The sequence below is a fragment of the Perna viridis genome, chromosome 6, assembly GCF_037379345.1.
Source record: "Perna viridis isolate PV_CMFRI_1.1 ecotype Kerala chromosome 6, ASM3737934v1, whole genome shotgun sequence".
NCBI lineage: Eukaryota > Metazoa > Mollusca > Bivalvia > Mytilida > Mytilidae > Perna > Perna viridis.
The window spans coordinates 12,229,254-12,256,045 of record NC_142450.1 but is presented as its reverse complement, the minus strand read 5'-3'; the positions used below and the strand labels follow the sequence as shown (position 1 = coordinate 12,256,045).

The window sequence follows — 26,792 nt, the reverse complement described above, 5'->3', positions numbered from 1 at the left end:
AAGTTGTGAAAATGTAAATTAATATTCGAATGAATTATTTGGAATCTCTGTGAGGATTTAACTTTTTACGACATCTACCGACAATCAAACGTCAACATTGCCCGCCATTTTTTGGAAGATGAGATTTCACGGCCTCTTGATTATAGATATACAAACACAGACAATTTTTTGAAGTCTTATACAAAATGGACAAAGAAGCCCCTTTCTTTCTACCTTCGGAAATTGCAAGATTAGTCCTTGGTAATGAGCATGCCCTTAACTAGTTAAGAAATACATCATTACAATTAACATATACATTTAAACTCTGTAGTTTGTACGCTAACATGATAGACTTGCCTGACCAGTGCTCGGTAATTTTTTGTAATGTTTTGATAGTATATTAATGATGTTTTTAATTCATCACTGACATTATGTTAAGTTCAAGTAGGTAATAAGTCCCTCAATCTTAATTAGAAGAGAGATTCTGGACTGAAAGGGCAATTTGTTTACTAGTTGAATGCAACGACAGAAAATTCCAAAATTGGAGATCACTTAACCAGTGCTCAATATGATAATAAACTTTGAAGACAGTAACATTAGAAAAGTATGGTTGAGCATTTTCTCCTTTACATGTAAGTAACTTTTCACAGTTATTGTACTTTATATTTTGGTCAAAATGAGAAAGTAACGTTTCCTGACTACAAATGTATGTAAAATTTGTGATATTTTTATTTTTGAATTTTTTTTTTTCATTAAAGCCCTTCTGCACACTCTATCATTTTTCTCATTGTTATTTACATTGGAACATGGTAAAAAGGAAAACACTTACACATACATGCCAACCCTACCGTTTTAGGCGGTAGTCTACCGATTTTGTGGTGTTTCTACCACCTACCAACTTCAGAAACTTTTCTACTGATTTCAAAAATGAGTAACGATTTTTTCATCTTTATTTAATTCGACTCTACGTTATGGTCGAGTCCATAGTGTGACGACTTTGCCATTACCGGAGGAGTTTAATAAAGGGGAGTGAAATGCATGTCTGACATAGTATATACAATGTACCCCGACCTTTTCATTGGCTATTTAAATACATGTACATATGAACCAATTAAAAACGTTTATTGGCTCACTTGATTTTGAACTTGGGAAAATCCCTGATGCAATACAAAGATGGGGATGAAGTCCAAGTTAAGAAGCGTTATGACTATACATTCAAGTCCTCATGGACCGATAAATTCACCTTCATAAAGGACTCGGGAAGGGCAAATATGAACAAATAGTAAGTTTTCACTCCCCTTATCAGGTATCTTTTATCCTCCAAATTGTGCCCAGAGTGCAGTGTTTTGCTTCCAGGATAAAAAAAATTTCTGGGGGGCAAACCCCCCTGACCCACCTACTGCTTTTGGTTCCAAAAAGGTTGGCATGTATGCTTTCATACAAAGGCAATTACACTTTTTATTTAGGAACAACACAAAACAAAGTGTTTATCACACACTAGTTGTTATTGAGCATTGGTCAGGGTAGTATACATCATCATTGTCATGTTGAACAGTTGAATTGTTACTTGAAGAAATGAATGGCAAATCTAGGTACATGTATGTGTTACATGAAATGTTAAAATTCTATACCTCTACCCCTTACTAAATTTATTACAGTAAGATTGATGTATGATTTTGTAAAGCTAAGCCTCTTGTAATGCACCATCCTATTGGATTTTTTCTTTTTAGCAGCACTGGAATGGAAAATTTGAGGCATTGACATTCTGTTGGAATTTTCATTTTGATCTATTTTTTTTCCCTTCACCCACTTTAACCACAATGATTTCTCATTCAAAATATCCAGTCACTTGATATAAGTTGATCAAGAATATCAATAATCATGTTCAAAATTTATTACTGACAAATCAAGACAAAAACTTTATTAACACACATTGTAGCGGTCGGTACATACGTATATCAAGTTTAAGAAATGTTCTGTTGAAATGGCGATTTTGCTGTTTAGTTATGAAACAAGAAGATTAAACGAAACACTTTGGATTTTCTACCAAATTATCAATTGAGATAAACAAGTCCAACAAACTGCATGACAAATTTGCACTTTTCATATTGGAATATAAGCAATAGAACATGAATTATTGAAGCTGGAGTGAAGAATATTCATTCTGTATCCTGTCTTAAAAATTTGAAACAAAAAGCGGATTAAAATACTTGCTTGTAATCGAATATTCAATGGATTTTGAAGATTTTTACAATTTATTTTTTTTTTGAACAAGCACCATTTTTGTTTGAATTGTTATCGGAAGAGAGATAACTGGTCAAAATACCGCTAAAAGACAGAGTACATACAGTACTGATCATGGGCAATGTCTGAAAATAAGAGGGCGACTTCACTGCACTTTTGATGTCGTCTGAGGGCGAAGTGGGCAACCCCAGGGGGACTTTTTCACCCGAATCGCCCAGTAGTGTGAGCCTGTACATGTATGTTATCATCCAGCCATTATCTCAGATTTAACAGAAGTTACATACATGATTTAGTTTTGGGAAGTACATTTGTACATGTACAGTGTATGTCATCATTAATTAATGCACCATTACTCATGGAGCCATCTAAATGTATTACAGTGTACAATGTACAGTATTGTTCCATTACAGGTTACTTGGAAGATGAAGGGTATTCAACTACATGTAGATCATTTATGAAGGAATGCATCCACCTGCAAGAGTACTTGGCTTTGCTGAAGAGGGGAAGACAATATCCACTTACTATAAATGGATTTACCCTCATACAAATGATAGAAAAGTTTGCTCAGTTTTATCTTGTTGGTAAGATTTGTACAAATGTCCCAAGCTGTGTGAATTTATTTTTTCTGCTTTTTCCAATCTGAATGAAATCTGTAAATTGAAAAGCCTATTGCAAATATTGTCTTGCTTTTTAAGTTTATGAACAAAATATCACTTTCACTCCATTTTTGCTTAAAGTATGAGGGATTTGTTGTAAACATATTTTACCTGTATCAGGATTTGTACGCATTTGAGTCAACCTTTTAGTACACATGTAACGTACAAACATGGTAAATGTACATGTACATATGTATCACATGAGAAAATTATAAATACATTAGTACATTCAAAGGTTTCTCATTCTCAAGAAAGCAGGGGTTGGCAAGGCAAGGGACCAAAGGCCTTTTGCCCTTTCTAACATAAATCAGTCCCTTCACATAAAAGAAATCTGAATGGATTGTTAACAAATTGCCCCTTTAAAATTTCCTCCCAATTTAAAATATCTTTCCTATAACCTGAACATGGCTCCTTCCTAACCAGTTATCTATCTTGCACAATTACATTTAAACCTGACCAAACCAACCCCTTTTTTGACTTCAAATTTGTTCAGATTAGACAGGAGTTTTATTTAGCCAGGTTCAAAGTACATTTAAAATGCTTCTGGTTAAAACAAGTTTTTGTGGTTTATTCTGAGTTTTGTTGAGACAGGTTTCACTGTATTTAAACCTTTGTAAACAATCTATTTATCTTTTCAGATACAAATAGACAGACCCAAGGCCTTGGAGCGCTATGGAACCAGTTGGAGTCAATTACAGCATGCCTTAAGAGACAGACTTCTTTAAAAAATTTCAGGGTGGAAGGAAAGAGTCAGAATTCTAGAACAAGACGAGCTAATGTAATGGCGAGACTTGAAATTGATGAAGCAGGTGACAATAAACAAAGTAACGGTGCTGGACATCAATGTCTTTCTAGAAATGTTAAAAACCCTAGTAGTAATGTAGAAAGAAATCAACCTTCATCTATTTCAGGGAATATTAGGAATATATCTGGTGAAATTTCTAGTCCTTCTACAGCAATAAATGCCAAAAGTGATGGGAAATCTATTCCGGCTTCTTCTAATGTTGGTATAACTCCAGCAGTTTTGTTAATTACAACTCCTTCTCAGAGCCCAAATCCTGTAATACAGAGTCGCTCAAATATAAAAAGTCAAAAGTTGTTGGCTCCCAAAAGCAGTGATAGTGAATCAGTTCCTAAAAATAGCAGTACTGATATTTCTAATTCTTCATGTGCCATTAGTAAAAGCAAAATTAATAGTGACAGTAAAGGATCAACACAAAATACTTCTTGTAATGCCACCACTACTATTGATAATGATAAAATAGAGGTCCATAATTCTGATGTACATGAAAATGAAGAAGCAGGTTTCCTTGACGAGGAGGAAATGGGCTGTGCATCCCATTTGTCCCCCTCACCTGCATTGAAAAACGACGATGTGAAAGAAAATTCTGCGGATGGTGCCAAATTATCAGTCTGTGATCAAATTAGTAAGGAGAATTTAACAAGGAATGGACTTGATGGTAGGGAGAACTTAATATGTGATAAAACTCAAAAATCTTGTCAAAATATTGGGCATAGCAAGGATGATTTGACAATGAAAAACAACATTGCTGTGATAAGAAAACAATCAACACATGTAGAAAGTCCAATAGTTATTGTAACAGGAAGTGAAAGTGTTACAGATGTTTCAACCCTTAGTAAGGAGAATTTGAACCCTTGTGAGCCAGTGGAAAGTGGGAGCATTGTTACAGAAGGAAGGTCACATATACAAGTTACTGCAATTGGTATTGTATTACATACATTTGTATATACATTTACATGCTACAGTGGAATTTGTCTAAACCAGACACATTTGAAGTCCATTTAAATTAGTTAAAATGTGTTTTTTTTTGCACCTGAGTTAAATTAATAAAAAAAACTATAAAGTACGAAGAAAGTTTGGTTTTAAAAAGTTTCACTGTGTAGTTACTTGATGACACACACACACACACACACACACAGGAAGAGAGAGAAAAACAGGAGCAAAAACTGTTTTCAGATCTTAAATAAAGCAAAAAAGAAAAAAAATATCAAATTGAGAACTGAGAGTAAAAAAATGATGTATATACTTGTACTTGCATGACGTGTTACTTTTAATAGTTTTATTTACATTTCAGTACATCAGTCTGCAGATCTAAATAGCCAAAATCAAGAATCCCTGCATCCCTCTATGCCACAACTTGTTCCTGGTGAAAAGGCTCCTGAGCAAAGAGATTCTACAGTGCCTTCAACCCCCAAGAAAGGAGACTCTAAAATTGGTACAGCTTTAAAAACACCAGTGAAAAATCTGAGGGAGTTTGGATTTAAGGGCCAAGGGAAGTCACCCAGAAGGAAAAGGTTATTTTCTTTTATGCCCCCACAACGATAAGTTGGGGGGGCATATTGGTTTACCCCTGGCTGTCCGTCCCATAAGTTTTCCGCACTTTTTTTTTAAATCCTTGAAGATATTGAACTGATTTTTTGTATGTGAGTCTGTCATGATTAGTTACAGAATGAGTTAGAGTTTCGTTCCACTATGCTGAGTTTTACCAAAAATATGGGCCCTGGACTTTAAAAATTTCATGGAAATAACAGTTTTCCACACTTTTTTTGTAAACCCTTGAAGATATTGAACTGCTTTTTGGTATGTGAGTCTGTCATTAGTTACAAATCGAGTATAAGTTTCATTATTCTACGCTGAATTTTACCAAAAGAATGTGCCCTGCTTTTTAAAAATTGTATTGAAATAATAGTTTTTCGCTTTTTTTTTGTAAATGCTTGAAGATATTTGACTGGTTTTTGGTATGTGAGTCTGTCATGATTAGTTACAGATTGAGTTTTAAGTTTCGTTCAGCTATGCTGAGTTTTACTCAAAACCATATGCAGGGGCATCATTTGTGTCTCGCAGACACAATAACACATCTGACAAAGTGCTTTTTACAATTATGAGTTATGATATATCTGTATGAAGGTTAAATGCAGGGGCATCACTTGTTCTTGTTATCTAGTTCTTGTTTAAAATGAGTCTTTGAATTGAACTACATGTACTACATGATGAAGTCCCAAGAAAAAAAAAGTCTTTTTCTTACATGTGTCTGGAATTCTCGTTCCTTTTTTTCTCTTACCGCATGTTTACCATTAATTTCACTAATTTCTGCTTTCTTTTGGCTTCGTAGAATCAAACTCCACTGTCCTAGGTGGAGACACTCTAACTCCACTCGCAATATATCTACTGTGGTGAATGGAGAAATTAAAATTTGTATTGAAAGTCATGTTGATAATGTAAATTCACATTTATACGTTTACAGGCCACCAAAAAGGAAATCCCAGGGAGAGAAGGCTGCCGAGAGACGGTCCAGTCTACCTGCCTTAAACGATAGCAGTAACAGTAATGAAGGATCTCTTCATGAAAATTCATTTCCTACAGTATGTCTATAAAAGCATAGGTTGAATTGATAGGTTCAGGTCAATTAAAAGTTATTTCTTGGTTCTATGACCCTCCATTGTCTCTTGTGAGAATGCCTAATTTCCCAACTTTCATTGCCAAATAAATGTAAAAAGGAGTGCATCGCAACCTCAATGCTTGTAATGCCCTTAGCGGTTATCTCAGGGTAGCATGCTTGCCACAAGTACAAGAGGATGTGGGTTTGATCCCTGGCTGAGTCACACCAAGGACTTCAAAATTGGTAGCCACTGTTTCTCTGCCAAACACACTATTCATGATATCAGACATGATTTTTTTTTTGCTTTTTTAGCAGAATTCTGCTATTTCAGATCCGGAATTTAACGTTATGATTCTTTTTTACTGTATATTTACTTCCCATTTTGCCAATTTCTGATTTGTTTGTTGACCTGGTTAAATCATCTCTGTGATATGTTTTAGGGGATAGAGTGGTTACTGGTTAGCTCCGAGTCAGAATAATGTCTGACTTGGGTGGCATGCCTACCAGTGGGCCATTGCTCCTTTGAGCTAGCACAATTAAGATTACGTTCAGCGCTTATGGTTGAGTACAAAGTAGGGTCTATTTTCCATGGAGTGTCTGTCTTTGGACATTAAAGTCTATTCAATCTAAGCCATTAGACCTAAGAAATTTACTTTGGATTGCAGGGTTCTCAATAAGTGCCAGCGACCAGTGATTTCACCGTCTACTTTGACATTGGCACTGGCTATGTTGTTGCTAAAAAAAGTTAAATTGAAAAAAAAATATTGGAATGCAGATTAGTTTCCTTGATAACTTTATTTTTTGTCGTGATCGGCATTACAAATAACCAAACTTTAATCGTGGTTAATTCGGCTCTTTTGTAACGGACGTAATTCTTTTTTTTTTTCAAACGCAGTACTGAAAAAAAAAATATTGGAATGCAGATTAGTTTCCTTGATAACTTTATTTTTTGTCATGATCGGCAGTACAAATAACCAGACTTTAATCATGGTTAATTCGGCTCTTTTTGTAACGGACATAATTTTTTTTTTTCAAACGCAGTACTGATTCCGTATCACGGATTCTGTATGTGGGAAGTTTTAGAATCAATTTAACATTTCTGGTCATTATTGCATTGACCAAAGCCATGTCGTGCAAATCTGAAAAAAATCACATACATGTAAATTTTCAAACTTGAGCAAAATGAGCTCCAAAAAATGGGAATATTTGCATCAAGAGTATGTGATCAAAATCATGCTCATGCCCAGATGCCACTTCCTGCACTCTAGATTTTCCAAATTTTCCTGGGGAGGACCCTTGGACTGCCCCTCCCCCTACCAAGCGGGGTTGGGGGGTACCTCCTCTCAGACTCTCCCCCTTGCAGCTTCGGTGCTTGCTTTTTGAGGGCCCTCAGTGGTGCCACCTACTTTTAATATTTCATCTACTTTTAATTTTCTTCCACCTACTTTAAAACTTACTGAGAACCCTGGGATTGCCAGGGCGCAACATAGATATGTTCAACACCATTATTTTTATTGTTAGATGGCTACAAGTGAAAACCTGCAGTTGATTTTACAACAACTGTTTTTTAAGTGTATAATTACTTGTAAGTTATGGAGTTATTACAGAAAACAGCTTTACATTTACATTTAAAAAAAAAATGATTGACAGCCTGTGTCATATAATATTTTGACCCCCATGAAAATTTGACTCCGGTATATATATTCAAAAAGAATTAACATTGCTGAGAACACATGTCAGAAAGAAACTTTAAACACACCAAGGGTACGATTTTAAGGTATTATATAGATGGCAGTGATTTACTGAATTTTTCCCTGTGTTAAAATTTTTGATAATTCTCACTGAAATAAATTCATTAATTTCACTCTCTAATTTTTTCCCACCAAAACGTCACAAAATCTTTCTTTGCATGTATTAATCTGCTGCCCACAAAATTAAAAATTGTATTGAAAATAGCAACCAATAATGGAGAAAATGTATATAATAAATAGGATAATCCATTTGTTATTGTAAATAACCAAAATATAAGCACTATCGTGCCAAGAACACATTAAAATTTAAGATTTCACTTGTATTCAGATTGTTACTTTAAAACATACATTGATATCCCATTAGAAGCAACCAATTCAAACTAAATCAAGAAAGATAACTCTTGCAAAGTACCAATTTTATACATAATCAATATGATTTTGATCTCCAAAGTGCAACAACTGCACAACTAAAATTGACTGGTTATTTTGGTCTTAAATTGTTCCTGAATTTTTAATAAAGTACAATTTTTGGGGTTTTGAGATGCATGAATCACACAAGTACGGACTGATTTTTGCTACTTAACAAATGATAAGTGTACCACATTGTACAAATTCAATGTTGCTAGTCTAGGTTTTATGCTTTTTTTTCCACTGCTTAAATGTCCAAAATTTATGAAAATCCATTTACTTTTTTATTAGAAAATTATTTGTGATGCTTGTTTATTGATTTTCATTGATACCAATAAGCATACAAGTACTTTTATTATTTCAGCAACTGATAGAACAGCTTCTTAACAATCCTCTCCTTCATGAAAGATTGGCTGAAAATATCAACAAGACAATTAACTGCTCTGATTTCAGTAAATCTCAGAATCTGTCAAGTACCAGTATAGAACAGGATACCAGTCAGAAATCAGGACCAACAACTCCTAAACCATCAACAAATCTGGAAGATATCCTTGATCCTCATGTAAAATATAAATTTAACTAAGACATACTGTATGCAAAGTTGATAAAATGACAAAAATATGGTTTTATCACCTGATGCACGATTTTTTACCAGAACATGTAATAAGTGTCAGGCAGTGGGTGAAACACAGTTAAAAAAACCACCATTTTGAAAGTTTAAATTGACTATTTGTGCCATCAGAATCAAGGAAAAAAGACCAGTTTTCCATATCATTTTGATAAGTTGAATTATTATTTCATTGAAATGCACTGAAAATGAACATTTCAGGGGCATATAACTCTGTCAATTACCTCATCTTTCTTACGTTCTATTGAAAAATTCCAAATGCAGAGGTCAAATAGTGGTCTTTTCAAATAATGAAAGCATCCTTGAGTGAATTGTATTGTCATATCGGTGGGTTTCTGACATGCACATTTCTTGATTTTTTCCAATTTGCCTGATTCTTCCAAAACTTGCACTAAAATATAACCCAGGAAACCAAAATGATGAATATACGAATATAAGGAACATATTTTATAAACAAAGAAAGTAAACCTTTTTGAGAAATCTTAGTTTTTGTTTAAGTGCGTTATTGATTATATGAAAAGAAAAAAAAAGTTACACATATGCATTATTTTTCTCCATCATAGGAAACACAGATGACAGAAGATCAGATAAATGACATTATAGAACTCACTAAGCAGGAGAATGTGTTTGATTCGCTTTTTAAAATCTTTAATCATGGTATGTAAAGTAGAAATGTTTGGGGGAGGGGGGCATGCACTGTGGTTTATTAACAAGGGTTTTTAAGTTTTGATCAGGTATGTGAAATAACTAACTTTATGGTAGTTTATGCTTCATTGAATGCAGAGTGGTTTACTTGCCCAAAATTGGTTATGCTAGCATAATTCGGTCAAAAATTAAAACAATCCTTGTAATATAATTTATAATCCTTTATGGTCAAAATTAAGATTTGTCCATTCATCAAAGCCTTATTTGTTTGGAATTATTTGAAATGCCGACTGTGTTAATGACATCACAGTACCTAAATGAGCAAATGGAAAAATACCTTGCCTAGATGACAAATATGCAAACTAAATTATTGAAGTATAAAATGAAATCATACTGATATTTCTCTTTTGGGTTTTTCATAGACATTGGAAGGAAACCCCAACATGTAAAACATTGAATACACTTAAAATTAGACCTATCAATGGTTCCATTTAGTCACTGCTTGTAAGATCTTACATTGCTCAATTCTACTTTCTGTTCTGAGGATTTTTATGACCAGCCAATTCGATTCATCTATCATGATTTTGAAAGGATTATTGAAAGAGAAAAACTGGAGGATTATGAAGATGTCATCAGAACAGAAAGTAGAATGGAATGTTGTTAGATCCTACATTCAGTGACTACATGCAAAAATTGTAGGTCTAGCTTAAATTATATTGAGCCCTGTGCAGGTCCGGGTGTCAAAAAAATAGGTCGGCAGCATCGGTAAGCTCGTCATAAAAGGCAACTAAATAGTGCTCAGAAACCTGGCCTGGGGCTAGGTGCTCTGCCCACAGAGCAACTGGGTTGTGTGTTCAGGTGGTTGAATGGGGTACCCCTGGCATGTTACATGCTGGAGTTGTTAGGCTATAATACGGAAAACCTGACCGCAAACCATAGTAGTACACTGTGTAGGGAAAGATGCCACGTTCCTCGCATGTTAAAGAACCCTGCTGTGGTATTCGATAGGAGTAGGAACCTTTGCGCTCCGCCACAGGAGGCTAAATTGCCCGAGCTTACCCATCCCTCCCTTTTTTCTTATGGCAATTAAAATTTATTGACCCTATTATCCTTGTATCCCATCCCTTTTTTCATTTCATGTTTATTTATCACCCCTTTCATGCTCATCGCCTGAATATAGCTGAAATACTGCTGCTCGGGCGTTAACCCCAACAATCAATCAATCAATCATTAAATTATATTGACTCACTATTCCAAGTGGAAAATTTCTTAAGAGAGAAAAAAACTGTTTCAACTTTTTATTGAAACTTGTAACTTACCCATATTTGTCAGTACTTTTCCTCTCTTTTCTTTTTCTTGTTGCCTATATATATTGAGTTGTGTATTTAAGTAGCACTCCAGCTAAGGATCAAGCAAAATGTGATTCATGGGTAAAACGCCTGCATATTTTTATTTTTTGTTATTTTGTTTAAATTGCTGTAGTAAACAGAAATTAACATATAGTTTTCATATAACCGGTGTTCTGAGGAGAAAAAAATTATATAAAATGCACTGTAGATTTTAAAATTAAAGGAGATAACTCTGTAAATGACGCTCATCTATAATAGAATCAATTGGATTTTCAATGTTGATTATCTCACAAAAAGCAGGCAGATTTGAATGAATATTTACACATTTCAGAGTACAGACCCATAAAACAGTTTAATTACAAAAATAAAAATATGTAGCCTTTTTTGGGGTGTATCCCTTTTTTACAGATTTTGCATGATTCTTACAGAGACTGCTACTTAATACCAACTGTCCAGTATGCCCTCAATGTTTGTGGCTTTAACAACAAGCACTTTGGGGGGAGTTCAGGATAAAGGCTAGTATGTATTCCGTGAAAATTTGCTTATCGGTATTACAAAAGGAAAGTTGTCAAATTAATGTACATGTAGCTGGAAAGATTTTTTGGAATAGACTGCAATAGTCAATTGTTGTTGGATCCAAGCCTGCACAGACTTAATTTTTTAATATTTTTATTTTTAGATGCTACAAAAGAAATGACTGTATCTACTTCACATTTAGCAGAGCATTCTCAAGAACAGAGCAAGTCTGGTAAACAGATGATTTTTTTCTGCTTTTTGGTGGATATCCTGATTTTACTGCAGCATTTCTTTATTTCACCAATTATTTACTTCTGATTTTGCCAATTTCTGCTTACCTGTTATTCCTTGTAAAACCATCTCTGATGACTTTTAAAAAAATTGTATTAGGTGTCTGTGGTAGATTTTTTGAAAGTTTTTAAACAAAAATTTATTTACATATTTTGCCCAGTCACTAAACAACTTTTTCCTGTCTGACTTCATCATTTGAATAAGATTCAACCCTTAGATTTTTGTTAAGTTCATTAGGTACCTTATCGAAATGTTTAAAAGTGAAGAAAAGATTAACAAGTTCTGTATATTCTATATGGCTACCTGGAATGAATGCAAATTAACTAGTGCTAAAATGATGATTAGAGTGATTCTGAAAATGAAAGTCAATAAGACAAAGATTAGAGGAAAATAGAAGCAACAAACAATATATACATGTAGAATTGATATACCTATAAGTAATTAAAAAAAAAAAACAGCATCCCAACTACACAAAAATTTCGTAGATAATCTTTCAAAACAAAATTAAGCTCCAGTGAGAGTGCATAACGGAGAAATCTCAGCAAAAGCAAAGGTCTTTTTACAAGGCTGTCCGTATCTATTATAAGACAATGCTAAGTTAAGGAAACTCACCCAGGTTGTTTGAGATTACAAAGTCTTGTTGCCTATTTTGGTTTTTGAATTTTGATATCTGTTTATCATTGCTGTTTTCAATTAAAAATAGATTTATTTATATACATGTACATGTATATCAACTCAAAATGCATTTCCGGCAACTTCCTTCTTTATCTTTACATGATTCAAAATAAGTTTTACAAAAATCATTATCTTTTCCTCTCTATCACTAACAGAAGGAATGTCCTCCTCTCAAAAGGTAAAGATGAGACATGAGGGATCAACACTAACAATAGTTCTGAAGTCCTGTGCCACCCTAATTTTGGAGAGGATTATTGGAAAAATTTTCATGGTAGTCCAATGGGCTATCTAAATTTTGTCTTATTTTTCATAAGATCTTAAAACAGAACCATCATTACGGTCTGGGAACTACTTGTTTTACCTCAGAAGTAGTCCTGTTGACCACCAAACAAATGAAGTCAATATTAAACCCTGGACATATACATGTACCTAAAAAAAACAAAGAGTTACACCACAAAATGAAATTTAAAGCAGTTTGTTTAAAAAAAAATAGAAAAGTGAGGAGAGTATGGTATGGTGGGCTATTTTGGTGATCTGGCAATTTTGAGCCAAAAAGTACTCTTAAAAAAGCTGGTGTTTTTTTTTTAATTTTGATGGATGTTAATTGATGCACTGAGTATTGAAGTCCAGAGATAATACATTGTATTTAGCTTAATGGTGGAAGACACTTTTTTGCCAGGTCACCTATAGAAACAATTTTAGCCTGTCTATTTAATTCCTTCGTATGTAAAAAAGTGTCAATCACCTATGTATTAATTTAACGTGCCTTTCTCCCCATTCTTTGTGTTTCAATGGAACAACCCTTAGCTGTTTTGTATGGCTGAGACAAAAGTAAAAAATGATTGGAAAAGGTGATTAAGAAAGCACGTTCTTCAGTTTAAAAATCTTGCTTATCTTTCAGCTGTTACAACAGACACATCCACTGAATTCAGACCCATCAACAGTGCTGGAATAGGTGTAAGAGATTTTGTTCCATCTTTTTCTTCAGAATCTCATGCAAAAGAAAAGAGTTTTGAGAACAAATATGTTACTGAAGAATCAATCAATGCTGTCTTGAACTTTTATCCCTCACAAGGCAGAACTCTTCACACACCTACTGATTTTTCATCATTGTCTTCATTTGTGACTTTGACTTCTACTTCTTCTGGTATTACACCTACAGTAACGATATCAACTTCATCTAATGGTGTTCAGCCTTTAGTGTCAACCACAGTGACAAGCACTGTGCAGTCTGGATCAGTTGTGAGTTTTCAAGAATCTTCAGCACGTGGACTACAGCAAGAATGTACTAACAATGTCACTTCATCAACGATGTGCTCAAACCCAAAAGAAACTTATTTGCCTGGAACTTTAACTCGAGATGAAGTTGATGCTGCTGTGTCTGTTTTAAGTGAGAAATCTTTAAGTATGTCGTCTGCTTCAAATTTATCATCTCAACCAAGCCAGTGTAACCCAGTTGACACATCACAAAATCAGTCATTGCATATTTCAGCAGAATCAAACAGGGTATCTAGGTCGACACCATACTTGACCTTTGTGAGAGATGTGTCCTCTTCAGATAACAGCAGTACTCCAGTAGGCCAAAGAAGTAGTCCTATGACTGTGCAGATTGAGGATAATGCTGACACCTTCCATGGTTTACCATCAGAGGTCAAGCAACTTTACTCCTCATTTGAGGAGAATATGACAGATGTTGTTATAAATGAGGTAATTGCTCCTCGTGTGTTTAGGATGTTTTTACATGACTGCCAAATATCATGGTCAAATCATGGTATTGCACTGTCCTCCATGTTTTGTAGGTGTTGTCAAAAGACAATTGGTTTTCGTGTGTTAATTTGACCTTTAGTTATTTGATTTTTTTTCAAAGGTTCCAAACCACATAAGGACAGTGCTCACCTTTAGCCACTAGCCTGAAGCCTGGGGCAAGTAAAAATTTATTCGGGCTATTGAAATGATATGTACTTTTCTTGTTTGGGGCTAGTTGAAACCTATGCAGTCCTCTCTTATTCAGGCTAATCGTTGAGAAGGTTGGTATTGATTAGGGGTTATGTTCCCAACAGTTCATGAAATAGGACCCAAAAAAAAAACATTTCATAGAATTATAAAACTATAAAATTCCAGGAAAAGCATAGGAATGTCTATCACATTGTTCCCCAATGTTTTATACCACAATAGTCAGACTGGTTTTGATTTTTGAGGTTAAGACTTGAACATTTTAGAAATTAAGGGCCAAAAAGGGGATCAGATACAAGCATTTTCCCTAAGTTCAGGCAACAACTTGATTATTAGTGAATAGATCTCCCTGAAATTGTATTGCAATGTGCCAGACGACCTAAGGCAGGCTGGGTTTGATTTTTGGGGATTAAGATTTGAACCTTTTTTGGAGTTAAGGCCCGAAAGGGGTCTGAAACAAACAATATCTGTATGTCCAGACTATTGACTTGAGTAAAAATGAATGGATCTTTTTGAAATTGTATTTATTCAAGGTGCTATATTACAAAAGGAAGACTGGGATTGATTTTAGGTGTGACTTGAGCCAAGTAAGAATAAGGGGTCACAAAGGAGCAATAAACAAGTATTTCTTTCTGATATTTCTGGATAAGAACTTCAGTAAAAGGGAGAATCGATTGCTTTGAAATGTACCACTAGGTGCAATTCCCCCAAAGAAAGCTTGGGATTGATTTTGGAGGTTTTGACTGGAACCATTTAGGAATAAGAGGCAAAAAAGTGACCACTTCCATGCTGGTCAAGTTCTTATCTTGTGTCAAATATCTAACCTGAATCCAAATTCAAAGCTGTATTAAGTTTGAATGGTGAGTCTATACTTGCCCGTCTGTTCAGGGTTTTACCTCTGTGGTCATACATGAATTATGCACCCTGCAAAGCATTTTATTCTCTTAGTAGTAGTAATTTTTAAGATTATTTAAAACTGTCAGATTTCATTTGACAGAGAAAAAAAATAAAGTAAACATAACAATGAAGTAAATGCTGGTAAAATTTTACTGAACAACTTCATTTAATTTTTTCTTCTACTATACACATGGTACATTTTCCCATTTTTTTGCTTGAAAAAGCTACATTTGTATTTGCTAATTTTATTTTTTCCAGTGAACTTTTAATGTTTCTCTTTACTCCTACAGCAGACCACAGAGAGCTTTTTGCCTGGCCCAAAGACCAGATCAGCAAAGAAAATCAATAAAACACCATTTAAGAAGTCACCAAAGAAGGAAAAATTCAAAAAGGCAAGGAAAGGTGCAGGAAAATCACCTAAGTCAACAAAGACAAGAAAACCTTCAGGCAATTTAAATAATTCATACAGGTCACCAGATTTGCCAGCTGCTATAGAAAATCAGGGCAAAGATCAAGAATGTGAAGTATCCCCGACTGGAAGTACAAGTAGTAAACAATCAACTTCTCCAAAGGATGGGAAAACCAAGAGCAAGAAGTTGCCCCCTGTTTCCAAGCTAAAGGAGAACAAATCATCTCCAAGACCACTGATTAGATGTGACCCTCTACAACCAAGAATTAACAACAAGAAAGTGACCTCCACCTCAAACAATAAAGCTACCTCTGCATTAGCTTGTATATCAGACTCTGCTAGTAAATGGTCTGCAGGTACTTAACAAAATTTTCATATTTAAAATTGATTGATAAGCAATTAAGATTTTTGAGAACCACATTTAGAGGCTAAAAACCACTAATTCCACTTTCCATAGGCTTCTATGCTAATTTCACAATATTCAATGGCTTCTCTGGACTTTACCTTAACTTTAACCTGCAGAGGACTATATATCAGCATGATTCTACATATGTCAGCTCACAATCCTCAGAATGGCATGTGGGGTTAGCAGACTTGCAGTGCAGTACTGGTCACCGGAAGTGAAGGGTCTATAAATAGCATAGGAAATCCCAGTGTTTTCACAAGATAGGGGTATATTTAAAAATCATTATGGAGATTAGGCTTCATATCACAAGAAGCAAAATGCACCTATAAAATATACAGAAATGTTTTTGCTTTCAGAAACTGTTTAAATTTTTTAAATAAGATGAGAACTTTTTTCACAGCACTATGAGGAACAGGGGTAATTTCTGCGTAGGACTATTTTTGCGTACGTTCCAAATGCTCATTGGTTGAATTGGTGGTCTGTAACCTAGAGTACTTCCGTTGAAATATAATGTACTTGTAACTGACCGAAAGAACAAATATATACATGTATGTATATTAGTATCTCACTAGGAACACATTTTTTTTCTAACTGCCTGTGTAATAATTGATTTAAACTTGGACGATTGCGTTGAATATATGAACACTAGGGAAAGAATAATCAAGGGAACCGAGGTTATAGCGGTAATCGAAAGAATGTAATTCAAGGACAAAGACCAGACATGGAAAACAGATATACACAACAAAGAACATATAGTAACTAAAATCATACATACAAAGTAACAAAAGCAAATGAGCAACTTAAGACTCCACTAAAAACTGGGAGCATGGACCAGGTGCACTGGTAAGGTAAGCATCCTTAGCTTTTCTAGAAACACCCGCCGAGTTGCTCATTAAAAGTCAAGTTAGGGGTAGACAAACAAGGAAAGGAAAACTATGACTTGTTGAATAAATCAGTTTTCATGGTGCAGATGGATACACCATAACGATCCATGAGTTTATGATGACGACCATAAAACTTCTGTAGTGATGAAATCAATTTTGTAGCAACATAATCTTGTTCCAGAAGCTTATTTGTTAGAGTTCTTTTGCAAAAGCTTATTCAACTACTAGTATGAGCCCTCAGTTCAAATAATTTCCAACATATACACTGTATATAAATAAATTTCACCAAATTTTTGTTTACCTTCTTCAATTTTTACTAGTCTCAAGCGTATAGTCAGTGGCTGAAGACCCTGATGGTCATGCTGTATTTTGAAATAGCAATATTATTATTTTATTCTGAGTTTTTATCTTTGAATTACTGTATAAGTGGTTTTTTTTCCTGCTTGGAAAATTTCACATTTTTCTTAAAAATACTGGGTGAGGTATTTTGTGTAATGTAAATTTTGCGAAAGACAAACTGTTCATTGAATAAGACAAAGATGAATAACTCTGTTTAATCTCATAAGTATTTCGCATGATTTAATTTTCGTGTTCTAACTTTGACTGTGAATATCACGAGAATTCAATCACTGTGAAAATAACCACTTATACGGTACTCTTACGGAAATATTATGGGAAATGTCAACTTTATTATAGGAACTGTATATTTTATAGTCTTCGACTTAAAATTTTAAGAATGCATCTGGTTAGTGGTTTAACATGTAGTATAGCATCCTTCTAAAAATCATTCCAAAAAGTGAAAGAGATAAGTAAAGAAACAAAAACCAAAGAAAAAAAACCCAATTGATTCTTAATCATCTTTTATAGGGGGGCATTGCATCATTAATACTATTCTTCTTGCCAACATGAAATTCAAGAAAAATATTTCTGTACATTTCTTGCTTTGAACATAAAATAATGTAGGGAACCATGTTTCTAGCAGAAATCAAACGAATGCAATCCAGGGACAAAGACTAGACAGGGAAAACAGATACACATGACATTAAATACCATGAACTAAAATAACATGCATAAGGAAACAAAAGTATGTGAGTAGACCCCACTAAAAACTGAGAGCATGGACCAGGTGCACCAGTTGGGTAAGTGTCCTCTGCTATTCTAGAAACACATGCCAAGTTGCTCATAAAAAAGTCATAGAAGAAAGAGAAGGAAAAAAATATGACACACTGAACAAATTGGTTCTTTAAAAATGTTTTAAAAAAACAACGCGTCTATCTTCAATTTTAAGGTCTATGGCCTGAGAACTAATAAATAATCTTTCATATTTATTTACAAAAAATTTTATTTTTATCATTTCAGGATTGTCAGCATTAATAAAGATAGCTTCACCAGAAAAAGAAAAACCTGACTCCACTTCCACAGCTACTCCCAGTGGCAAAAAGAAAAGGTTAGCGGTCACCCAGGCTTCAATTACACCCAAAACTAGTCACCATGGACACAGTACTACTTGTCTAACTCCTAGTGGTAATGGAAATATAACGAAGTCACTTCCATCAACCCCCTTTTCAGGACATTCCCTGGACCATGTTGTACCTTATCTTGGACCAGGGTTTCTTACCCCAAGCCCTGAATCTGCCAAATCAAATAGAATGGTTAACAAATCTGTTTCTTTGAGTAAGGTGAAGAAAAACTTGTCATCTAAGACAATCACAAGTAGTCAAAAATTGATTACTGTAAATGAAAAACCTGTTGAGGATAAGGAAACTGGAGTCATCAAACTTGGCCCCTCTTGCTTGGGCTTTGTTGTCAAAGTAGATAATCAGAAAGGAGACAAGGCAGAGAGAGAGCTGATTGTACCTGCTGTTAAAAAGTTGACTCCAAAAAATACAAGTCCTAACCAAAGAACTATTTTACCTAAGCCTTCAATTCATGATCAAGTACCTCTTGGAGTTCTTTGTACAGCGTCAGTAGCATTATCAAAGGATGAGGGGAATCACCAGGCAATAATTGCCTCTCCAAACAACCACAATGCTGTATCATCGGAAAGAATTTCAACTGAAGTCAGTAGCATTACTCAAAATGGTGAACCATTATTGTCTATGCCAATGTTAGATTTAGGAAACTCACAGGATTATAATTTGCCCCAACCTGCAATCACATCATCATATTCCATTCAAGGAATTAAGAACAATATCAACAAACCTTACAGTGCGGCAGAAAATAGCGTTTCTGCCCAATCTACTCCTTCAAGGTCAAAATATGATGACATGGAGTACACCGAAAACTGTGACTTTCTAGATTCTCCATCAAAGAACAAAACGATATCCCATTCTAGTGAATTAAATACGGGTGGTTCATTAATTAGAGATGCTTTTGAAGTAGCATGTTCTTCAGTGGACGATAGTCCTGATCTACAGGATCAGAATGACTCTGGGTGTACCAGTCAACCACTGTCTGATGGGAAAACCCATGTGAATAAAATGTATATTGCCACTCCACTTCACAGCATAGTAGCCTCACAAAATGTTCAAATCAAACCTTCAAATTTGAATCAAATTGGTTTAGTACAATGCAAGCAAAATCAGGGAGCAGACAATCAAAAACAAAAAAGATATTTAAGAAAATCTGTGAAAATTAGGAGGGGCTTAGCTAAAAATTTGAATTCGTTTACAAGGCCTACAGTAGTGGAACGTACAGGATCAGATTCTTTGAATCAGTCAAATGATTTGTTTCATCCAAAATCTATGGCTTTTCAGGGGAGTGGAGTCAATGAAAATGCTAGTAAAATTTTGAACTTTGAATCCTTAGATGGTCCTCCTACAAATAGTGTAGAAAAGATAAAAGATCAGTCTGTCTATGGACCACTAAGTGAAACTGAAAGTGATAATGACCTGGGCAGGAATTCTCCAAGTTCTAGTAGAGGGGAGAAAACTCCTGCACCTTGGGAAACTGCTGATGATTTTATTCCAGATGCAGCTGGAAATGTCCACTTGAAAAATGGTGTTGTGAAGAAAATAGAAGGGTCAAACTCGAGTGAAGTAATTGGTTCTATTGACCAAGATTCTAGAGGTAGTTCTGCAAAGCATGTGTATGTTATAGGCCAAGATACAGGACATTTAGAATCACAGATGCAGACGTCTGTGAAAACCTTCCAGCAAAACTATGCTTCTGAAAGGTACAATATTTCACCATCTTGCCAAAAACTCATCGGCCAGTTAGGTGTTACATTACAATCTGATAGACTATTAGGCCAAGCCATTAACACTCATTATATGGTGACTTTGAATCAGAATGATACAAGTTCTCCTAAGCCAGTATGTAGTGTACCTTTGCCAAATGTTGTAGATTTACATTTAATGCGGGAAAGTTCATGTGATACCAATTCTGAACTTGAGGAAATATACAATTCTGCACAAAAAAATCAAAATGATAAGGAACAAAATACCAACAAAACATGCACAGTAAGTAAAAATTGTGCTGGCTCAGAAATTTCTAACGACAGTTCCGATATTGATGTGGAAGGTGATTGGGAAAATCCATGGAAAAGTGTGTCTCAGGAAGGATCTTCAGTTCTTAATTCTCCATGTAGTACAACTATGAATTCTACGGCAATAGAAATGAACTTAAATGAGACTAAAACACCTGAGAAGGTTTCTGGCAGTGCTATTGATTCAGAACAGTGTACCAGTATATCAGATTCAGGAAACAAAAGTCATTACCGAAAAGGGCAAAGTAAAGACCAAGGGAAAATGAAGTCTCCAGAAAAGGAATCTCCAACAAGTGTACATAACAGGTTTTTAATGTCACCTCCAAAAAAGAGAGTGACAGCATCCATGAAATGTGGAAGTGGATTGTATTTTGTGTCAACATCTTCTCAAAGTGGAAAGACACAGAAAAATGTAAATGCCAAAAAGACTCCAAAAAAGATGCAAACTATATCTACTCCTGTTAGACAAAGCCCTAGAATTGCCGCTAGTCCTAAAGGAGCAGGCAGAGTACTGCAAGGAAGTGTTGAAAAGGTGAAAAAAAATCTGAAAATAAGGGAGGGAACTGATACTGTGCAGCCTGGATGTAAGAGACCAAGGGAAGAATCAGTTGATGAACAGGTACTTGTAATTTTTAAATAAGTACATGTTGAAAAATATTTTAGGATTGATCCACATAAGAATTTGGCATGGGCTCATTAGTGATACTTTGGCCTTTAGAGGTCTTGCAATTTTATTTTTGTATTCCATCACTACCTGCCTGATTCTTAGATTTATAAAATATGTTATGCAACACTTCACTCTTTAGTGTGGTATTCAGGGGGAAGGAAGTGGGACCACCATCAGGAGAGCAGGTACTGGGGTTAAAACGGTCTCTTTTTTTTCCCTGCATTTTTGTTTTACCCATTAAGTTAAGTTCCATCTGCATACTTAAAGTTTTTTTTTATATTTGGTAATTCATGTCATAAAATATTTTTAAACATGTTTATAAAAGCTTTATAAATCGCTTTACTGTTACCTTAAAAAATATTAAGCATTTCTTAACATACTTAATTTTAATATCTATTCTGATGCATCAAGAAAAGTTAGTTTTCTTTCATCTGATGTAATTTACAAGTACATGTAGGTTAATCAAGGTTAGGTTATATTTCATGTGAATATTAAGTCATATCATGAAACTTGATATGCATGGTCCTTTTGAAATACCAGTAGACATGGTGAATACATATTGTTTTTAATAGCTACACATCATATTCGATACATTTAGGGATTGGAGGGGAAGGTGCAAGGTTGCAAATGTTATTTTTTCTTCATTATACATATAATATAGAAATTAGAGACCTGGTAAGATTGTCAATGAGACAGTCATCCATCAAAAGTCAGGCAACAAACTTCTCAAGTCACCACACAGTTTTTTAAAAATGATGGACAAAAGCTATATATCGTAAAGCAAGCTGTAAAAGGTTCCAAAATGAATGAAGTGAAGCTGTTCATAAAAGAATCAACCTAATGTAAAGAAAGAAAAAAAAATGAATAACAATGAACATAAAAAAGAAAATGAAAAACCACAACTACTGGACTACAGGTTCCTGGCTTGGGACAGGTACATAAGGTATTTGGCGGGGTTAAACAGTTTCGTGAGCTTTCAACCCTCTCGAAAATATAACAATAAAACAAAGGATAAAAATCTGTTGATTTTGGATTAACTCTTAGTTCGATAAAGAATACATTTTGTATAAGCACTGCAAGTCATATGCTTTATATGTATTGATTATAAACTTTTCTTAAATAAGCCATCTTATTTATTCTGGCTAGTAATTGAAGAGCTAGGAATTTGATTCAGAAACTTATGAAGTATGTGTTTCTTGGTTTCAGAAAGAACAGTCGAAATCAAAAGCCAGAAAGGTAAGACAGATACTGCGTCACTTGGCATTTATCATATTTATTACTAGAGTTCTAAGTTCCCAGCCAATGAAGAACTAAATGCAAAATAATTAATTAATGTTACACTTAGTGAGTGATTTTTAGATTTTTTTATACAACCCCTAAAATATGATTTCATTGAATGGTGTGGTGATTTTCCACTTCTGAAAGTTTTTATGGGATTTCTTTTATCAGGGATGATTTTTTTTTTTTTTTTTTTTTTTTTTGCTTTTTAGCGGAATTCCACTATTTTAAATCCAGATTTTACCAGTATGATTCTTTTTTTAAACTGTATATATTTACTTCTGATTTTGCCAATTTCTACTTTGTTTCTTGACCTGGTAAAATCATTCCTGTTTCTTTATCAGCGTTCATAAATACCATTAAACAATAAAGCAGGTCTTCCACTTTATTCTTGAAAGTATATTTGAAGACTTGATTTATTGTATTATGGTATTCATGTGTTTTTCAAGTTAAGGGCAATTCCAAAAGTAAATGTATGGGGGGAGAAGGGGAGGGCACTTTTTATTTGAAATACAATTTTAATTGATTATTTTCTTTCATTCTTATGGCTAACTATCTTGAATAAAAACCAATAATAATAAAATTTTAATAGAGGTGCCTCCTGCCCCTCACTAAAAGTGGTAATTTATCAGTTTGATTTTACAGGTAAAGACACCAGTGGACCTCACCAGTTTGAATGTGGACAAATTCCTGACTAAACTCTACAAGAAATGAAATATGGAAACTTGAAAACTGTAAAATACATATTGCAGGCAGCATGGAATACATTTTATCCATGTAATACTCAGTTTAGGAATTTATTTTCTTCTTAATCTTTGGTTTGTGCAATTGACTGATAAACAATCTTTTCATGGTTTTTTTTTTTTTTTCAAATTATAAATTTTTCATGTTTTTCTAATTTTGAAATTGAAAATTTTTCTTGTTTTTTTATCGTCTATTTTGTGAAGTAGTTTTTTTCTGGATGCTTCACAACATGCATGGGATTGTGAACCTCCCTTTAGGTTATATGATATTATTTTCTTGTCTTCAGATCAAATCATTTTTGCTCCCCAATAGATTGGTAAAAAGTAGGCCATGCCAAAAACTTACCCAGTAATATATTTTAAACATTAATTTTCCCTGTTGACAAATAAAGTTCAAAAGTAATAGCTGCAAGGTTGTTTTGCAACACTTTGAATAGTTAAGTATTTAAGTAGCACTCCACATAAGAATCATGCAAAATTTGATTCATGGTTGGAAAGCCTACATATTTTTTTTTTGGATATTTTGTTTGAAATGTCATAATAAACAGAAAGTTACATGCGGTTTTTCATACAGCCCATGTTCATAGGAGTTAAAAATTATATAGAATGCACTGTAAATTTCAAAATTAAGGGAGATAACTCTGTAAATGACACTCAAATACAATAGAATCTATTGGTTTTTCTATGTTGATTAGTTCCTAAGAGCAGGCAGATATGAATGAATAATTACACATTTCACAATATAGACCCATAAGACAATTTAAATACAAAGATAAAAATATGTAGCCTTTTTTGGGGTGTATCACATTTTTCAGATTTTGCATGATTCTTACACAGACTGCTACTTAAAACCACTAAAATCAATATCTGCAAATATATTACTTGACAGAATCTGAGAAAAATAGCAAGCGCAAAAATCAAAATATCTACATAACTAACTTGTACTTAAAGTGGTAGATCTAGGGTAAGGGAAATAACTCTTGAAGTCAGTGATATGTTTGTATCTTATTCAATTTCACTAAAGCTTTTGAAGCTTTCCTTTGAGTTACTTTGATGCTCACATGAGATTGGTGTAAAATGCTGATTACAAACGTTCAAATGATTTGTTAGAGTTGTGTCCCTTACCATAGGTTTTTCCTTAAAATCCCTTCAATATTCAGGAAACCAAGAAACATTAATATGAGGGTCCTAAACTTAGACTTACAATGGGTTAGATCTAAAAACTAAGGTTACCCTTTCCCATCTATCCAACCCAGAAAGAATGGCTCTGCAAAAAATTCTAATAATGATATTATGAAAGATGATGGGAATAGTATGTTCTAAATCCAAATGTTGAATTTGGATTGTGAAACATAATTATTTTCGTACTTACCTAACCAACAATTTCTCACAGTCTTTGAAGTTTGTATTTATACCCCTCCACACTAAGTGGCAAGTTGTTATGTGACACCCTCCAAAAAGTTGTTTGTTTGTCTGTCTGTACATTCCATTGGGTGTCCAGAAGATAACTTGAGAACAGGTCAATGCATTTTTTTTTAAACTTTGTACAGTTATGAAGTACCATAAAATACAGATCAGCTTTAATTATCAATGTAGTTTTTGAGTTAGACCTCTTTGAATATTCCGCCTTCCTTCATTTTTCAGCATGACATTGCAAAGTAGCACTTGATGTTCCATTAATGCCCTATTTTTGTTTTGTTATAATAATTTTGTGTCAGTGTAGAATCGCATTGTTTTGTTTTAATACTTTATTATTTTATTTACTTTTTATGTTCTGATTTATTTTTAGAAATTAAGGTTTTCCTGATGATTAAAGCATTTTTTTTTATTTTAGTTTTGTAATATTGTAAGAATAATTAAGGGAACCAAGGTTATAGTGGTAATCAGAAGAATGTAATCCAGGGACAAAGACCAGACATGAAAAACAAAGAACATAAAGCAACTAAAATCGTACATACAAAGTAACAAAAGCAAATTCAGGAAGAGAATTGTATTATGATCTTTATCAGAGAACATAGGATTATCTCCCTTTTTTTTTCTTTTTATTTTAGATTAAGTATAAATGGACAAAGATATAAATTCATATGAAGGGTCATTGGTGAAGGTCATACTTAATATCATTTTTGCAATTATTTGACATTTTGATTAGAATCATTTTTGGGGTTGCACATAGTAATACATAGACTTGGTCATTTATGTATACAGGATAATTTTGGGACCAATCTCTTATCTGTTACTCCTATCACACTGAATGCAATTGAATGAAACTTTCACAGAATCTTTATTACATGTTCCAATTGTGCATCTCATTCATTAGATTTTAATTGGAATAAATTGATGTGTTTCACTAAGAAAACATGGACTCTGTCATTTATGAATATAGGGACGTTGGGGAACCAAAACTTACACTGAATGAAAGGAATGGAGGACAAGAGGCACATGTTATCAAATGGGGGGAGTGGAGGGATATCAAAGTTAGTTAGCATTGCTCACAGTTTTTCAAGTATTGTCTTGTATCATGTGCTCCTTTCTTAGCTGAAAATACATGTACACTAAACTGTTAGCAATCATTTGAATTCTTAGGATGACCAGGCCTAGTTACTATCTGGTATATTTCTTTTAGTTTTATATTTTATGTCGTACTGGTTACAAATTTTACTTAATGTTTGGTTTGTGGAAACAATGGATAAACAGTTTTCATGTTTTTATTTTTTTTTTTAATTTTCAAATTGATTTAGCGGTTGTAACTGGATGGTTTCATGGGTAATGGTAAACACATAACATCTACATGTATGTATATAAGGAAATGTATTACATGTACAAGAAAAAAAAATCATACCAGGGATTGACAACTTGTAGCTGGAAAGGAGGTGCCACTGTAGTGAAAAATATGTCTTTTTACAAGTGCAATGATAAGCAGATGCTTTGTTATTTATGTATTTAAGTTAATTTATTCTAAAAGAAAATAATTCTGTAGTTTTGTTGTTTATTTTATCACTAATATACCATTAACCTACTATAGAAAACAAAAATTGATGTGGTGAAATGCAACGAATGCACCAACCTAAAGACGAAATAGTAAATACTTTGAGAGATCACATAAAGGTCTTCAATAAGTGTAAACTAACCTTTAAGTAAGCTCTTTAATGCATGCTACATGTGAACAAAGAAGTATCACAAATTATTTCACCAGATTTTCAAAATACTTTCACATGAATTTCACCAGAATTGAACAAATTAACTTTGTGACACATTTCACGTATAATTTAGGTGCATCGAGAATTCACACGAATTTTTCTCAAGAAACTTGTGTTAAGTGAATTTCATGTAAAGACGCATTAAATTCGTGTGAAAACCATTTGCCTCTGTTCAGGGGCAGATACGGAAATTGAATATAATGAGAATGGATATGGTGAATATGTCAAAGAGACAACAATTAACTCACTTTGGAGGAAAATGCCAGCTTAAGGCCATTCATGGGTCTTCAATGAATAGGAGGGTGTGCTTACTGACCAAGAAGGGGAC

At 34.0% G+C, this 26,792-nt stretch overlaps 1 protein-coding gene across 2 annotated transcripts; it reads left to right on the top strand.

Moving 5' to 3' along the window:
* Nucleotides 1-91: 91 nt before the first annotated feature.
* On the top strand, nucleotides 92-26,243 carry LOC148613677 (uncharacterized). Of its 2 annotated transcripts, XR_015923423.1 has the most exons (14): nucleotides 92-240; nucleotides 2,634-2,804; nucleotides 3,518-4,603; nucleotides 4,976-5,195; nucleotides 6,146-6,263; nucleotides 8,804-9,001; nucleotides 9,631-9,724; nucleotides 11,741-11,809; nucleotides 13,445-14,250; nucleotides 15,684-16,158; nucleotides 18,452-21,198; nucleotides 21,908-22,180; nucleotides 22,453-22,482; nucleotides 23,170-26,243. XR_015923423.1 is itself a non-coding variant. In XM_088587173.1 (13 exons), the coding sequence occupies exons 1-13, from the start codon at nucleotides 186-188 to the stop codon at nucleotides 23,236-23,238; spliced, it is 6,138 nt and encodes a 2,045-aa protein (XP_088443299.1). In that variant the 5' UTR covers nucleotides 92-185; the 3' UTR covers nucleotides 23,239-26,243. The 2 variants fall into 2 exon arrangements, 1 of the variants encoding a protein (XP_088443299.1); XM_088587173.1 differs by lacking the exon at nucleotides 21,908-22,180.
* The last annotated feature ends 549 nt before the right edge of the window (nucleotides 26,244-26,792 follow it).

Excerpts from the sequence above, each read along its gene's own strand:
- LOC148613677 (XM_088587173.1), top strand. The coding sequence starts at position 186 with ATGGACAAAGAAGCCCCTTTCTTTCTACCTTCGGAAATTGCAAGATTA. Across the intron at positions 9,002-9,630 it reads AAGATATCCTTGATCCTCAT|GAAACACAGATGACAGAAGA; the intron begins GTAAAATATAAA and ends TCTCCATCATAG. Across the intron at positions 22,483-23,169 it reads CGAAATCAAAAGCCAGAAAG|GTAAAGACACCAGTGGACCT; the intron begins GTAAGACAGATA and ends TTGATTTTACAG.